A 15,070-nucleotide genomic window follows, 5' to 3' on the forward strand; every position below is an offset into this window, starting at 1 on the left:
CGGTTAAAAACAACAAGACCAAATCCAGGGCACTCTCCACCACCGGAGGCATTTACACCGATTCCCAGAATTACCCGCAGCGTGGAAAAGAGAGAACACGTCATGGCACCGCAAGCTTCTCTGGGGTGTTTTTTCTTCTCCATTTTATTATTAATATAAAAATATTCAGATATTTACATCAAATAAATATATTTCAGTAACAAATAAATTACACAAATTGTCGGGGGACCGAGGGGGGGTGGAACGCAAGGCATTTTACCAAGAAGCCTGTCTTATTATTTACAGCGTGTGTTTTTTTAAAAAAAAACAAGATAAAAAGAGGGAAGGAGAGCAAAGTCAGTTGGCGGCCGTAGTGTGAAGCATGCAGGGTAAGAAAAGGGTCCGGCTGCACAGACAGCTTGGCTACCAGGCAGGGCGACAGCCAGGGGGTCTCAGGGGTATCTACACCGCATGCTCCCCACCCCAAAAATGGAGGGCCAAGGAAGCTCAGTTTAGTCACAGCAGTCAGTAATTTTCTTAAAGGCGCACAGTCCTCTCTCTCTCTCTCTCTCTCTCTCTCTCTCTCTCTCTCTGGCCTAATCTACACCAAGTGGGATATTGCACTATGAAAGCAGTATATACAGTAGTGGCCAAAATTGTGGACACTTCTTGAAAGGTTCATGTTTTGCAACTTTGCATGCTTATAGAAAATGTTCTGTTTCACGAAATTCAAACGTTTATATATCAATTGAAAGACCTGATTCACATAATACAGCAATCCTGCTTCTTTTCCTGGATGCCCAATCAACTCTTTTCTTTGGTGCCATGGCTGTATTTATGATGTGCGTACGTACACTTTAAATTTGAGAAATACTTCAAATATTCACACCATCTCCAATTGCGCTTCAGTTACAGAACAAACAGCAGAACTGACTTGCCCCAACTTGGAACATGACGTATCGCAGCTGCGGCCATGTGGCTGGTCCCCAGAACAAGGACTGTGATTGGCCAGTAGGGTTCGCAATTCCTATCTGCTTCTTTGCTCAATCACACCTGTTTGTTTTTAGACTAAAGTACGCATAAACTTTTTTTGTACCGCAGATATTTGCATTCTGTTTTTTGCATTGAATTCAGCATTACATTCTCTTTCAATTGATATAAAAACATTTGAATTTCGTGAAACAGAACATTTTCTATAAGCACGCAAAGTTGCAAAACATGAACATTTCAAAAAGCATCCACAATTTTGGCCACCACTGTAAAAGGCAGGAGTCACACCAAGCAGGATATAGCGGTATGGAAGCAGTATATGGCGTGTGTCAAAGGGCCCATACCGCTATAAAGCAGTAGTGTGGCTCCTGCCTTTTATATATCGCTTGCATACCACTTTCATAGTGCAATACCCTGCTTGGTGTAGATTAGGCCTCTCTCTCTCTCTCTGTCATATATATACACACACACACCCTCCAGAGGCAAAACTTCATTGGGCAAGGAAAAGGGGCACCCTCAGGCAGAAGGTCAGGGACGGAGGGCACAAACTGACCTGACAACTTACTCAGGAGATCTCCTGGACATGCCCGAGTGAAATGGCAGGACAAGGCCTTTGGCAAGTGAACAGGGGGAATGCAATTTACCCCCATTCTTGCTGGGCTCACTCCCTGGAAGCCTCACCTTCCGGCCCGGCCCTTTACAAACAGAGCTCTTCTCCAGGGTGAGGCTCTCTCTGGAGCTCACGAACGCTCCTCTACCGCGAGAGAGCACACCAAGGAGAAGCGGGCCTCCTTTTATTTCCAAGAGGCCCTCTCTCACACGCCTCCTTGGGTGCCTTTCCCAACACATCTCCTCAGGACTCCTGCCCTTAAAAGGAAGGCCCAGCCCCACTTCGCCATGTTGCCTCAGGACCCAGAGGGGAGGATTTATAGGCCACCCCCCTAGTCATCATCATTTCCTTCGGGGGCGGGGGGAGGGAAGCAGGTTCTCAACTAAACCTGGCCCAACTATTGCATATGGCCGGTAGTTACTGGTCAGGTATGGGACAGAGAAGGGAGAGATCGAACAGTACGAAGCCCAATGGCAGCGTTGCCCTGGGAACCAGGTTCGGGCTCGCCTGTCCCGACGACCCTTCAAGCATTGTCTTTACTCATGGGGCCGTTTCGACAAGAAGTAGGCCTGGATTTGGCCCCACTAGTCCGTCTGTCAATGATTAAGTCCCCAGTGAAGCCCATGGACTCTCCATCCAAGGCAAAGGGAGAGTGAAAACACCTCCCACGGAGTCCGGGCGATATCCCGCAAGGAAGCACGGCTTAAAACACTGAACGTCTGAGCAGCACGGCAAGAGAATGTCTTGGCAGTGTATAAAAATTGGGGAGGTTGTTAGAAAAAAAAAAAAAGTGTCCGAAGGAAGTCCTTAAATAGGATTAAAAAAACAGGGACGTCGTCGTCGTCGTCATCGTAGTAGTCCTGGCTAGGGGCAGTGATCCTGGCCTTGTTTATGAGGTAGTTGAGAAAGATGCAGGGCGCGTCCACGCCGCGGCTCATACGGACGACTCCTCAGGGTTCGAGTCAGGCAGTGCTTGCCGCTGTTTGAGCTTCCGGCGCAGCTCCTCGGCCAGGTCGCTGTAGTCCGGCCGCTCCTCAGCGCCCAGGTTGAGGCGGATGTAGCCGTTGGAGGAGGAGCCCCGGATGTTGCCCAGGTTGATGCGATTGGGCGAGTGAAGGGGCGGGGACTGCAGCGGCTGGCCGGGGATGCCGTTGGCGGTGGGCGAGGGGGTGGTGCCCCCGTTCTGGCACACGGCGTGGCCCGGGACGATCTTGAGGGAGCCATCCGAGTAGTAGTAGCTGGCCGGGTCCCAGAGTTTCTCGTCAGAGTCCGAGGTGGCGCTGGGGATGAACGTGGGGCTCTTGGCCTCCTTGGGGGGCTCAATGGGGTAGACCAAGGTGCTCTCGATGGCCTTGGAGCCCTTCTCAAGCGCTTCCCTCAGCCGGCGCCGCAAGGAGAACACCACCAGCAGGAGCACCAGGCACATGGCCGACAGGGCGATCACCACCATCCACACCAGGCCCAGGTTCTCCAGGGGAGCCCGGGTTTCCAGCGACATGGCCGGGCCAGACACCACGGAGACCACGTAGCTCTCCGCCGTCAGTTCATTGAGCTCCTCCAGCTGGGCACACCTGTACCTCCCACCGTGCCTCAGACTGACGCCCAAGATGATCAGTGCCTGCAGGTGGGAGTCGTACAGGACCGAGGTCTGTTCTTCGGGCAAATCCTTGCCGTTGAAGGTCCAGAGGGCCCTGGCGAGGTTGGAGGTGAGGCGGCAAGGCAGCACCAGGTCCGTGCCGGCCACCACGGTGATATTCTTGGCAATTACTCTGGTTCCTAGGAAGAGGAAGGAAAGGATAAGCAAAAGAGCAGCAGGCAGTTTACAAAACCCAGAATGTTCTTGCTTTCGAGGGCTTTTCATCGCAAGGCATTTATCGTGCATTCATCACACCCTAGTCACTGTTCTTTATGGGTTACCTGGAACATGTTGTGACCCTCCCGTTTCACCTCTGTGTCCACTCAGCACCTTCAGTGGGTTTTTTTAGAGCAGGGAAAAACGCAGCATTTCATTGTGAACGCGAAAGAAAGCTGCCTTTTCCACTTGTGCATTTGTACTATTCTACTGCATCACAGCGCCACCTAGAGATTATGTAGCTGAAAAGCAGGAGAGGAAGCGCTCGTCTTGTCATGCTCGTATTTTAATTCTGCGACAAAACTCAAAATAGATACAGCGGACAGACGACCGATTAACAGCCTCGTCTAGAAAAGCTGCAAGCAACCTCACATACACACACACACACACACACACACACACACACACACACACACACACAGAAATCCTGCAAGTAGAAATTATGCAACCAAATGAAGTCCAGGGTTCTACATCATGCAGAGAGTGCACACGAGTTGTACAGGCTACCCACTTCAGAAACAGAAGGTGATGGGGATGTTGGGTGGGGGACGCAGAGGAAGCACCCTCATCCGCGGTCTGCCCCCTCACATGTTCATTAAACACAGAACCAGGATGTTTAAACAGAGCTTCCATCACATCTGTACCCCGCCTTCCCCCCACCCCAAAGAACTTCAAGAGCAGGACACATAGGTTTATCTTATTTTATCCCCACAACAGCTCGTCTGTGTAGATTTTAACAATGACCGAATACTACAAGACGGAGGGAAAAAAGGATTACACCAAAGGAATTGTACAAGGTTCAGTACAGTTAAAAGGCATATAAATGCAAGAAGTTTCAGTGTGACAAACTGGATTATAAACCATAAAAAGTGTATCCTGGCCTATTTAAATGTATACCACACTGTAATACTACTACTAAAGAATGCCTTCTTTTTATGGTCACTGCTTTGCATACTGACATTACACTCATTTAAAGAAAAAAGTCTTCTACAATCGGATTATTCTCATCCACCGCCGAGCTAGAAGATTCCACTGTCAACTTGCCCACTAGATCTCTGACCAAACATTATGTGCCAACAGCTGTTCAAACCTTCACCAGACTGGATTGGATTGGCTGTTCAGGGGTTTAAGACTTTTGTGTGCAATTCTATGCATGTTTAGACAGAAAGAAGTCCTAGAACTCCCAGTGTTCCTGGCTGGGGAACGTTGGGAGTCCTAGGACTTTTTTCTCTCTAAACATGCATAGCGTTGCACCCAAAGAGACCACTGTAGAAATTCTCATGAAAAGACAATCTCCTGTCTAGCTCTCTTCTGAGACCTACTCTGAAATCTCCAAGCACAATCGCTGAGCCAACATGATCAGGGGGTCTGGAAACAAAGCCCTATGAGGAGAGACTGAAAGAGATGGGTGTGTTTAGCCTGGAGAAGAGAAGACTGAAGGGAGACAGGATAGCACTCTTCAAATACTTCAAAGGTTGTCACACAGAGGAGGGCCAGGATCTCTTCTCGATCATCCCAGAGTGCAGGACGTGGAATAATGGGCTCAAGTTATAGGAAGCCAGATTCTGGCTGGACAGCAGGAAAAACGTCCTGATTGTTAGAGCAGTACAACAATGGGACCAATGACCTAGGGAGGTGGTGGGCTCTCCCACACTAGAGGCGTTCAAGAGGCAGCTGGACAGCCCTCTGTCAGGGATGCTTTAAGGTGCATTCCTGCATTGAGCAGGGGGTTGGACTTGATGGCCTTACAGGCCCCTTCCAACTCTGCTGTTCTATGATTCTATGATCTCAAACACATTGTTGCCCTGGTCATTTCGTCTTCTCATTGCAGGGCCTCAACATCAGAAAAAAAATATCACAGGTCTCACAAAACGCACACACATAATCCAGGAGAAGTGAAAGACTGAGTAGCCAAAGACTGAGTAGCCAAAGGGAAAGACTGAGTAGCCAAAGGAGGACTGACCTGGCCTAGAAGCACGCAAGGGGTTGCACATCGCCGGCTCCACTCCCAAATCCTGGAGCAGCAACGAGGTCCTGCAAGAAAGAAGAGTCCGTCCGTCACAAGGGCTTTGCCACATAAGGAATGAATTAATGGGTGAGAAGATAAAATGTCAGGCAAGAAAACGGATTTGCGCACATTCTACATGCTCTCCCTATGCAGGCACTGAATTTGGCACTCAGAGATAGCACTTTGTTTTTTTTTTTTTAAAAAAATAACTTTCTAGACCTTAAAAAGTTTTTATTATTATTTATTAAAAGGGTTACAAAAGAGGATTTTTTTTAAAAAAAGATGAATACAAACAACCCCCAAACAATTATGATCAATCCATTGGTTATGTAAATATGTATAGCAGAAACAGATAAGAAGAAAGGTTGATTCATACAACTTCTAGGGGAAGGTAGCTAAACAACTACAACAAAAAAGAATCATCTATAAATGTAACTAAATATACAATTGAGCTAACTTATAAATGTGCTTAAAAAGTGATTGCACAAAAAAGTGATGGCAAAAAAGACGTGATGGCAAACTGATGGAAGACATTCATCAAAGGCTTTGAAACCATGGAGCAGTTGAACAGGACCCCTGGGAGCTGCAGCCTCAGCGCCCTACACGTTCATGCCTGCACGCCACGATGCCAACCGCTCTACACAGTTCCCTTCGTCTCCTCCAAGCCCACCCCGTTGCCCCGGCCCCGGTTCAACCGACGCATCTCTTACCCATCGTAAGCATCAATGCGGACACAGCGACTCCCGTTCCAGGTCCAAGCACAGTAAGGGTCCTTAGCGAGGAGGCAGTCGGAGCAGGAGTGGTACTTGCTGCAGTCAGCTACAGGGAGCTGAATCACTTGGGAGTTGGAGCCAACGAACAGCACCCTCTAGACACGGAAGGGAAGGGCTTCAATAGGTGTCTGGAGTCACACCACTTCGCCCCTGCCCCAGGCACACACATCTCCTGCCAAGTGTGGAACCAATGGATCTAAGCTATCCATGGCTACTAGCCCTGGCAGCTATGTGCTACCTCCAGTATCCGAGGCAGTAAGCCCATGTGCTGGGGAACATGGATGGGAGGGTGCTGTTGCACCATGTCCCGCTTTGTGGTTCCCTGGTCCACAGCAGGTTGGCCACTGTGTGAACAGAGTGCAGTGGGCCGGATCAACACCAAGCAGGATAAACCACTTTGAAAACATTTTGAAAACTGTATCTGGAGTGTGTCCTGGGCCCCGACAGTTGTCAAAACTGTTATAAACCGTTTTAAAGCAGTAGTGTAGATCCTGCCCAGGACTAGATGGACCCTTGTTCTGATCCAGCAGGGCTCTTCTGATGTTCTTAAGCTTCTATTTGTTCGTTAAATATCCAGGTTTCTAGGCCTGATGATTACAAGGAAAACCTTGGATGTAGGTAGGCAGTTTCTGATGCAATCTTAGAAGCCGAACGGGCGCAGGGGCCTCCACAGCTGTGTCTTGCTCCGTATGGGCCCGCCTCCCCTCAGCACAATCCCACCTGACTCCTGTTTGCAGACCATTCCCATCCCATCAGCTCCTTTCCCCAAAAGGCTCCATCACAAATTCTTCGAGGTCTGAATCTTGAAAGCAGAATTAGCTGAAGCAAGCCAGTCATCTTAACTTGCATAATTTATTCTCAGCTATGTGTGCGTGTGTATACGTGTGTGTATCTAACACACCCACCCCTAGCATTGCCCATTGGTTGATGCTATCAGGGGTGAGCCCTCTCCTTCCAGTAGGGATTTGGGAAGGAAAGATCTCAGAACTGGTGCGGGTGACTTCGTGAAATTTTAATCTTGGGACTTGTGGCCCTCCAAATGTTGTTGGACTGCAGTTCCCATCATCCATCATCTAGAGCCATGTATAAGGTTTTGTGTTACCATCCTATAAAGCCCTAAACGACTTGGGACCAGGACACCTGGCAGACCGCCTTCCCTTATATACACCCAGACGACATTTAAGATCCTCAAGAGGACGGAATGTCGCCATGAAAACCCTCGACGGGCAGGGCCTTCTCTGTAGCGCCACCTGCCCTCTGGAAAACCCTCCTTCGTACAGTTTGGGAGGCGAAAAATGTAGCATCCTTTAAATACCTCCCGATCATGCATCTTTTCACACAGGCTTTCCCTGGGCTGTAACTGCCGCTGGGCTTATTTTGGTTTTATGTGCTACTATTAAAGCTTGATACGTTTTTGATCTGTTGTATGTTATGTTTTTTTAATTGCGAACTACCAAGAGAGCCTCAGCTACTGGGCAATATAAAAATGTAATAAATAAATAAATATTGGTTTACTCTGGCTAGGGCTGATGGCAGCTGCAGTCCGACAACATCTGGAGAGCGACCTGTTCCCAACCATGGTCATGTAGGGACCTTCCTTACCTTCTGCAGGGATAACACCAGGCTCTTGACCGCCTGGGCGCGCTCAAAGATCTGCTGCTCTTCAATGAGATGGACGCCCGAGGGCAGCACCACTGCCTTGTGCAGCCACCCGTTATCTGCAGAAGATCCAAAACGGGGCATGTGGTCACAAGGAAGAGCCGGGCAGACAGGAGTCCAGGGGTCCCAGGAGCCACTTTCCCCCAACCAATCAACCAACCTGGTACCAACCCCAGTTGTGACGCAGCTCCCGTACCCCAGTGTTCCTCCTTCTGTGAGCCATCTGAGCATCTCAGCTGCAGTTACGTTGCAGCTGACCCTCTGAGCAATGGGGCAGACTCGGCATTTTAGACCCCCAAATCCAGGAGTTAGGGTTTGGCACTCCACCCGCCCCCACTGAGAGAGCTGCTGCATCTGGATGGATGAACTGGTCATAGAACAAGCCTGAGAGGTAGGCAGCCAGCTTCTTTCGAGGTGTTTTGGACAACAAGTCCTAGAATCTCCAACCACGGGGCATGCTGGCTGGGGATGATGGGTGTTGTAATCCAACACAACTGGAGGGTGTCAGGTTGGAGCCATCGATAGACCTCTCCTCCTGTTATCTTCCAGTTAGACAACCTTGAAACTTGCTTAGTGCCTCCCGAGTGCCCCTTGTAGCCCAACACATCTGGAGGGCACCGGGCTGGGGAAGGATGGTCTACTCTGACAGGTAATGGGCCGGTTCACACAATCGCAGGGATGGTTAATAAGGTACGGTGGCTCGTTAACCACGCCCGTTGCATGCCGCCTGGACTTGCGTAATTACCCTATCCAGCATGGATTCCCGTACTGTCCGAACCTGGCAAGGTCGCCTTGTTGCGGTGGGTAACAGGCCACCCAGAACCCACAGGCTGTTGTAGAGTGTGGGGTTGTGGCATTATGAACCACCCTGCAATTGTCTGAACCAGGCCTCAGATTCTCCTCTCCCAGGCCTCCAGCAGCGTGGGGCTCCCTGGCACCTTTTGCTACCTTCAGTTCAAGAGGCCAGGAATTAAATTGCATGGACAGCGTGTGCCCTGGTGACTGACTGCCATGCCTTACTGTCCCGCACCTGTCCCAATGTACAGCACTTTGTAGGGCCGGCCATCCAAGCCGTGAACTCGCTCCACCACCAGCTGGGTGAAGTTGGCATCTTTCTTGACCAGCAGGGGCCGGTTGCCTTGGGGCTGCACCACCTTATCCATCAGCGGGTGCTTCTTTGCAAAGTTGAGGGTGTTGTCTGGCAGCTCTAGAGAACTGCTGAAACTGTTGTGCCGGTGCCAATCTGTGATACACTGGGAGCAAAGGAGCATGCAAGACTTTGGTCAGAGCACTCGCTGACATCATCATCATTATTAACATTTCTATTAGGGCTGTGCACCGCCTCGGATCCGAACCCCGAATCCGAAGCGGATCGGGGCGGTTCAGAACCATCCGAACTGAATCCGAGGCGGTTCGGGCAAAGGCCGAGGCGGCCCGAAGCCGAAGCCAATTGGCTCCCATAATTCCCAGCCAGCAATGGCCATGCTGGCTGAGAATTATGGGTGATGCAGTCCAACACATTTGGAGGTCACCAGGTTGGGGAACGCTGGCCTATGCAATGGGGCATGATATATATGTTTCAAAAAGGTGTAGAATGGGGAAAATATGGCTATAGTAAAGCAATCCTATGATCCCTCTATTTGGCACTAGTTAGGCCTCATCTTGTGTACTGAGTCCAGGTCTGGGCACCACACTTCCAGAAGGATGCAGACAAGCTGGAGCATGTTCAGAGGAGGGCAGCAAGGATGATCAGGGCCTGGAAACAAAGCTCTATGAAGAGAGACTGAAAGAACTGGGCATGTTTAGCCTGGAGAAGAGGAGACTGAGAGGAGACATGATAGCACTCCTCAAATACTTGAAAGGTTGTCACAGAAAGGGGGGCAAGGATCTCTTCTCAATCATCCCAGAGTGCAGGACAGGGAGGTCATGGGCTCTCCCACACTAGAGGCCTTCAAGAGGCAGCTGGACAACCATCTGTTGGGTATGCTTTGAGATGGATTCCTGCACTGAGCAGAGGGTTGGACTTGATGGTCTTACAGGCCCCTTCCAACTCTACTATTCTATAGTTGTATGAAGAGGATAAGGCTGTGTGGTATATTGGAATGGGAGGAAAGGCGTTTGGCAGAGGCACAGTGCTTCCCATGGCATCTGTTGGTCATTGGGGGAACATAATGCATCCCAGAGTGCAGGACACGGAATAATGGGTTCAAGTTACAGGAAAGCCAGATCCCGGCTGGACATGAGGAAAAACTCCCTGACTCTTAGAGCAATACAACGACGGAACCAATGACCTAGGGAGGTTGTGGGCTCTCCCACACTAGAGGCCTTCAAAAGGCAGCTGGACAGCCATCTGTCAGGGATGCTTTAAGATGGATTCCTGCACTGAGCAGGGGGTTGGACTAGATGGCCTTGTCAGCCCCTTCCAACTCTGCTATTCTATGATTATGTTGATCTGTATTTAGCAGCAGCAGGAGAGAAGGGAGCAAAAGCAACATCTCTCCTCCCTCACACCAGGAGGCGGCGGCATTTGGGCCTTTCAGGGTGGGGTGGGGGATACTTACAGCTCCAGGACGGGGGACGGGCTCTTGGTCCGAGTACCGAACCCATTTCTGGGCAATCTCGCTGTACTCTTTGAAGGGACCTTCAAACACTTTCTGCACATCCAAAATCTGGTATTGGCAGATGGCAGAAACATCCACATCCCCCCTGCAGGAGGAAGAAACAAACAGAGGGGTGAAATTAAGAGCTGGAGACGAGCAAGACCGGGAGGATTTTCTTGCTGTTAGGTCGGAGTGGCCTGAAGGAACAGAGGAAGCTGCCTTATACCGAATCAGGACAATGGGCCATCTGGTCCAATACTGTCAACACTGACTGGCAGCATCTCTCCAGGGTTTCAGGCAGGGCTCTTTCTCCGCCCTACCTGGAGATGCCGGGGGTCGAACCTGTGACGTTCTGCATGCAAAGCAAGGACTGTACCATGGAGCTACAGCCGCACCCTTACCAAGGATTTCAGGTCTCCACTCTTGGCTCTCATCCCCGCCCCCCACAGCCTGCCCTCCGCCCTCCAGCCTTTCTTGTGCTCTCAGGCCCTGCCGGCTTTACGTTCTGCGGTAATGAATTAAAAGCAAACCGCTGGCAGGAAGAAGAGGCTTTCCCACCTCCCTTCCGCTTGCCGCAGGAAGAAAGGGCGTCCCACTAAGAGGGCATCCAATTTCCAAGCCCAAAATAGAGGTGCACAAAATGATGTTTGACGTGGACAGGGAGACAGTTTCCCCCCCTCTCCCATAATACTAGAAACCAGTGGGGTCCTCCCATGAAGCTGATTGGTGGGAGATTCAGGACAGATAAAAGGAAGGACTTCTTCACACAGCGCAAAGTTAAACTGTGGAACTCACTGTCACAAGATGTAGTGATGGCCACCAATTCGGATGGCTTCAAAAAGGGGTTAGATAAATTCCTGGAGGAGAAGGCTGTCCATGGCTCAGAGGCAGTAAGCCTGTGTGCACCAGTTGCCGGGGAACATGGGTGGGAGGGTGCTGTTGCACCATGTCCTGCTTTGTGGATTTCCTGCCGACAGCTGGTTGGCCACTGTGTGAACAGAGTGCTGGACTAGATGGACCCTGGGTCTGATCCAGCAAGGCATTTATTATGTTCTTATGTTCCAATTCCCAACCTGCGTGAAGTCATGCAATTTTGCACACATTTCTATCATTCTGAATCATTTATTTTGCACAATCTGTTCCTGTTTTGGATAAGTTTAGACAGGTTATGCCAGCACCATGATGTGGTGGTGGTGGTGATGGGTGGGTGGGGGTGGGAACGGAGAATAGGAGTTATACAGGACAGTGCACTCCCAGCCACTGGAAATCCTGTTCAAACAGCTCTCTGGTGTCTAAGATTTCAGCACCACCTGTTATCGAGGATACCTTTGCAACCTTAAGGGCTAGAAACTTGGTTTTTTTTTTTTAAAAAAAAAAAGAAGTTAAAGGGGAGATTCTCAAGGAGCTGAATCCTGTGCCCCCTCCCACATCTTGGGCTGTTTTTGCATCCTTGCTGAGTACCATTTAACCCCGCGACACACCCAGCTAGCCCTTGTACAGCAGAGGACTGTCTCTCTCAATCTCTCTCTCTCTCACTCACTCACACACACACAGACCCTTGGCCTTACCAGCGTGCTTGGAAGACGCCGAAAAAGCTGGTCTCGCGCCAGTGGTCCCCACTCAGAGTGAAGGCCCCCTGGATCCGGTTGAAATGCAGCTGCTGCTCCGGAATGGAGCACAGCAACCGCGCCTTAAGGAACGTCGTCCAGCGCTTCTGCAAAGTACGAGCGCCACCCATGTCCCCCTGCACAGAAAGAACGAAAAACATTTAGGAAGTGGAGCGTCTTGGTCCTACATACCTACTACTTCCTTCTAGGCTGCTGTTGTTATATATAACAGCATCAGGACACTTTAAAGGGTAATATTAAAGAGAGAGAAAATTAAGTCCCTGCCCCAAGGAGTTTACAAGCGAGGTTTCAACAGAGAGCAACACATCATACCTCTATTTGGGCGTTAAAAATCCGGCGTACCTCTATCTGTGAGTGGGGCCGACCTGCTATGGAGCCATCCATGGAACCAATGTCATGCACGTGACTCCCATAAAGCTGGCCGCCCCATCTGGAGGAAACGGGCCTACAGCTGTACACATGGAAGCTGGGGGAGGGACGGGCGACACACATCATATGCACAACATTGGGATGGGGTTACACAACACAACCCCTCTGGCATTTTCAGGCAAGCCGGATTTTAAATACCCAAACAGAGCAAATGTGACTCCCTCTGTTGAAACTTAATTTGTAAGTTCCTTGGGGCAGGGATTTAACTCTCTCTCTCTCTCTCTCTCTGCTCCCTTACATTCAGTTGCCAGGGAGTCACCCATCCAGACAGCTGAAGTCTAGTAAACGGCGGCAGCAAAGTGTCCCTTCAGACCATTCCTGGGTCGAGGCGTCCCCCCCACCCCACGCCTGGCCTGGTTGTAGGGCTGCCTCCGGAAGCTCCCTGTGCCTTCACAGGACCACCTCCAGGACCAGTGGGCACAGGACCACCAGCGCCAGTTGCTTGGGAACAACGGCAGGAGACGGTTTTTGCCCTTCATGTCCTTCTTGTGGACATGACCAGGGACTTCTGGTTGGCCCCTCTGGGACCAGGAAGCTGGGCTAGAGAGGACTTCGTATGTCCTTATGTGGGCCGCCCAGAATCAAAGCCCCGAGCTGCCTCCGTCTTCATACACGGGCCTTGCAGGAGCTCACGCCTACCTTGCAGACTCTGGCCACGCGAGCCACCACCTGGTCAATGTCACAGTCAAACTCCACCGCCCGTTCGCTGAAGAAGAAGTAGACCTTGTCGTCATCGCCCCTGTCGCTGCCTTTACTCTCCTGGATGAACGCTGAGCCCACAAAGTGGGGTTCTACGGAGAGGAAAGGGGGCAGGGGATGCATGGTTAGGACTGGCGCCAGAACACTGCCCGGTCCATCTCATTCGAATCCCCACCAAACACTCCTGGCCCATAATGCACACTGGAATGCGTCACCCCCTTCCCCTTGCCTCAAGCGTTCCATGAAATGAAAGAGACGTGCGGCAACGCACCCTGCTCGGCCTTCACTTCCTCCTCTGTCTTGGAGTTAGACCCAGAGCATCATCAGACGGAGGGGATTTTCACGTTTCCCTACCATCAATGCTGCTGTCCCACAATAGCAACGGTCTCTTTACACAGGGAGAGGAAGAGGAAGCAGCAACGACCACGTGGCTCATTCAGGGGGCATTTATATCGCACTGTTTTTCCTGCACACACAGCAGGAATTGGCAGCACATTCCGGGGTTTTTTTAATATATAAAAAGACGGATTAAAAGGGGTCTATTTTGCAACAGAAAAACGAGTGGGAGGCGGACGGTGGTGTCTAAAGGACGTGCAAACATCCGTAAGTGGGCAGTAGCAAGCGTGCAATGAAACACTCGCCTGATGACACTCCCGTTTCCTCTAGAGCCAGTGTAGTGAATTGGATAAGAGTGCTGGATTTTAGCCCAGGTTCAAATCCCTGCTCAGAGATGAAGCGTACCAAGAGCCTGGCTGCATGTTACATTCCCCGTGCTGCAGCCCTTTCCGCTCCTGGGAATTCTGAAGACCCCCAAAGCAAGGGGCCAAAGGAACTGGAGGGAACAGAAACTGGCCGCTTCACGTCATCTGTCTTTGATCTCCTCTTCTCTCTTGGTAGCTAATTTCCCCCTGCTCTTTTCTCTCCCAGCTCCTAAAGAAAAGTAGCCCTGACCGCTGCCTGGGAGCCTGGACAGCCAGTGCCAACGGGAATTAGATGGACAAACAGGCAGTGGAGGCTGGTGGTGAATCCGCTCTGGGTTTCAGCCAGAACCAATCAGAACTCTAAAGGAGCTCTCCAAGGTGCAAAGAGGAGCTTTTTCATTAGCCAGGACAATGACAGCGGAGATTGTGGGTTTTCCCCAGCCATCTGGCTGGCTTCGCACCTTGGACAGCTCTGACTGGTTCTGACTGATACCGGGAGCGGATTCATCGCCCCACTGACAATGGAGCCACCAGCCTCCACTGCAAATAGACTGGTCTAGCGTAAGGCAGCTTCCTACATAGATACCCGGGGGGATTCTAATCCAGACTGCACAATGAAATGACAGAAGCACAGGGGGCCAATTACTCCAAACTAACTAAAACGTATATTGCTTGTATGTACTTTGTATGTCCTGCACCTGCAGGTCTCATGAGCCTCTCTCCTGGAAAACACACAACCCAAAGGAGCAACGAGGCACTCATGAGGGGCCCAAACCGGAGAACCCCCTCCCTGCTTCCCCGTCCCAGCTCACCGTTGAGCCAAGTGTGGAGAAGTTCGGTCTTGACAGAATACTGAGCGCCCAGGTTGCGCAAGATCACAGATTCAGTGCCCAGGAAGTTGCTGAGCGTTGCGGAGTACAGGTCTTGCTCTGAAACGGACAGAAGAGAAAACGTTAGCCTAGCTTGTGGGAGCCCTTGAGGACTAAGGAGAACAGGACTGCTTAACACCACTTACCTAGTCACCTATGGTGACTATAAAGTTGCCTGCAGGCGAGCAGGCTGGTTCTTTCCCCTCAGCCTCCGAAGTTCTCCTGCACAGTTCATTTCAATGAGCCTTGCACAAGAGAGCTTCCTACTGGGAC

General features: G+C 50.7%; 1 protein-coding gene across 1 annotated transcript in view; it reads right to left on the minus strand.

Moving 5' to 3' along the window:
• Positions 1–228: 228 nt before the first annotated feature.
• The window catches only part of SEMA4C (semaphorin 4C), a 46,637-nt gene continuing 31,795 nt past the window's right edge, over positions 229–15,070 (minus strand). Inside the window, exons 6-14 of the mRNA XM_063139042.1 lie at positions 14,741–14,857; positions 13,168–13,319; positions 12,040–12,215; positions 10,433–10,577; positions 8,902–9,124; positions 7,815–7,930; positions 6,150–6,307; positions 5,395–5,465; positions 229–3,355 (exon numbers count right to left, since the gene is read on the minus strand). Coding sequence (XP_062995112.1) covers positions 2,514–3,355; positions 5,395–5,465; positions 6,150–6,307; positions 7,815–7,930; positions 8,902–9,124; positions 10,433–10,577; positions 12,040–12,215; positions 13,168–13,319; positions 14,741–14,857 — 2,000 coding nt within the window. The 3' untranslated portion in view covers positions 229–2,513. The remainder of the gene's footprint in view (positions 3,356–5,394; positions 5,466–6,149; positions 6,308–7,814; positions 7,931–8,901; positions 9,125–10,432; positions 10,578–12,039; positions 12,216–13,167; positions 13,320–14,740; positions 14,858–15,070) is intronic.

Source organism: Elgaria multicarinata, chromosome 12 (genome assembly GCF_023053635.1).
Source record: "Elgaria multicarinata webbii isolate HBS135686 ecotype San Diego chromosome 12, rElgMul1.1.pri, whole genome shotgun sequence".
In the NCBI taxonomy this organism is placed as follows: Eukaryota; Metazoa; Chordata; class Lepidosauria; order Squamata; family Anguidae; genus Elgaria; species Elgaria multicarinata.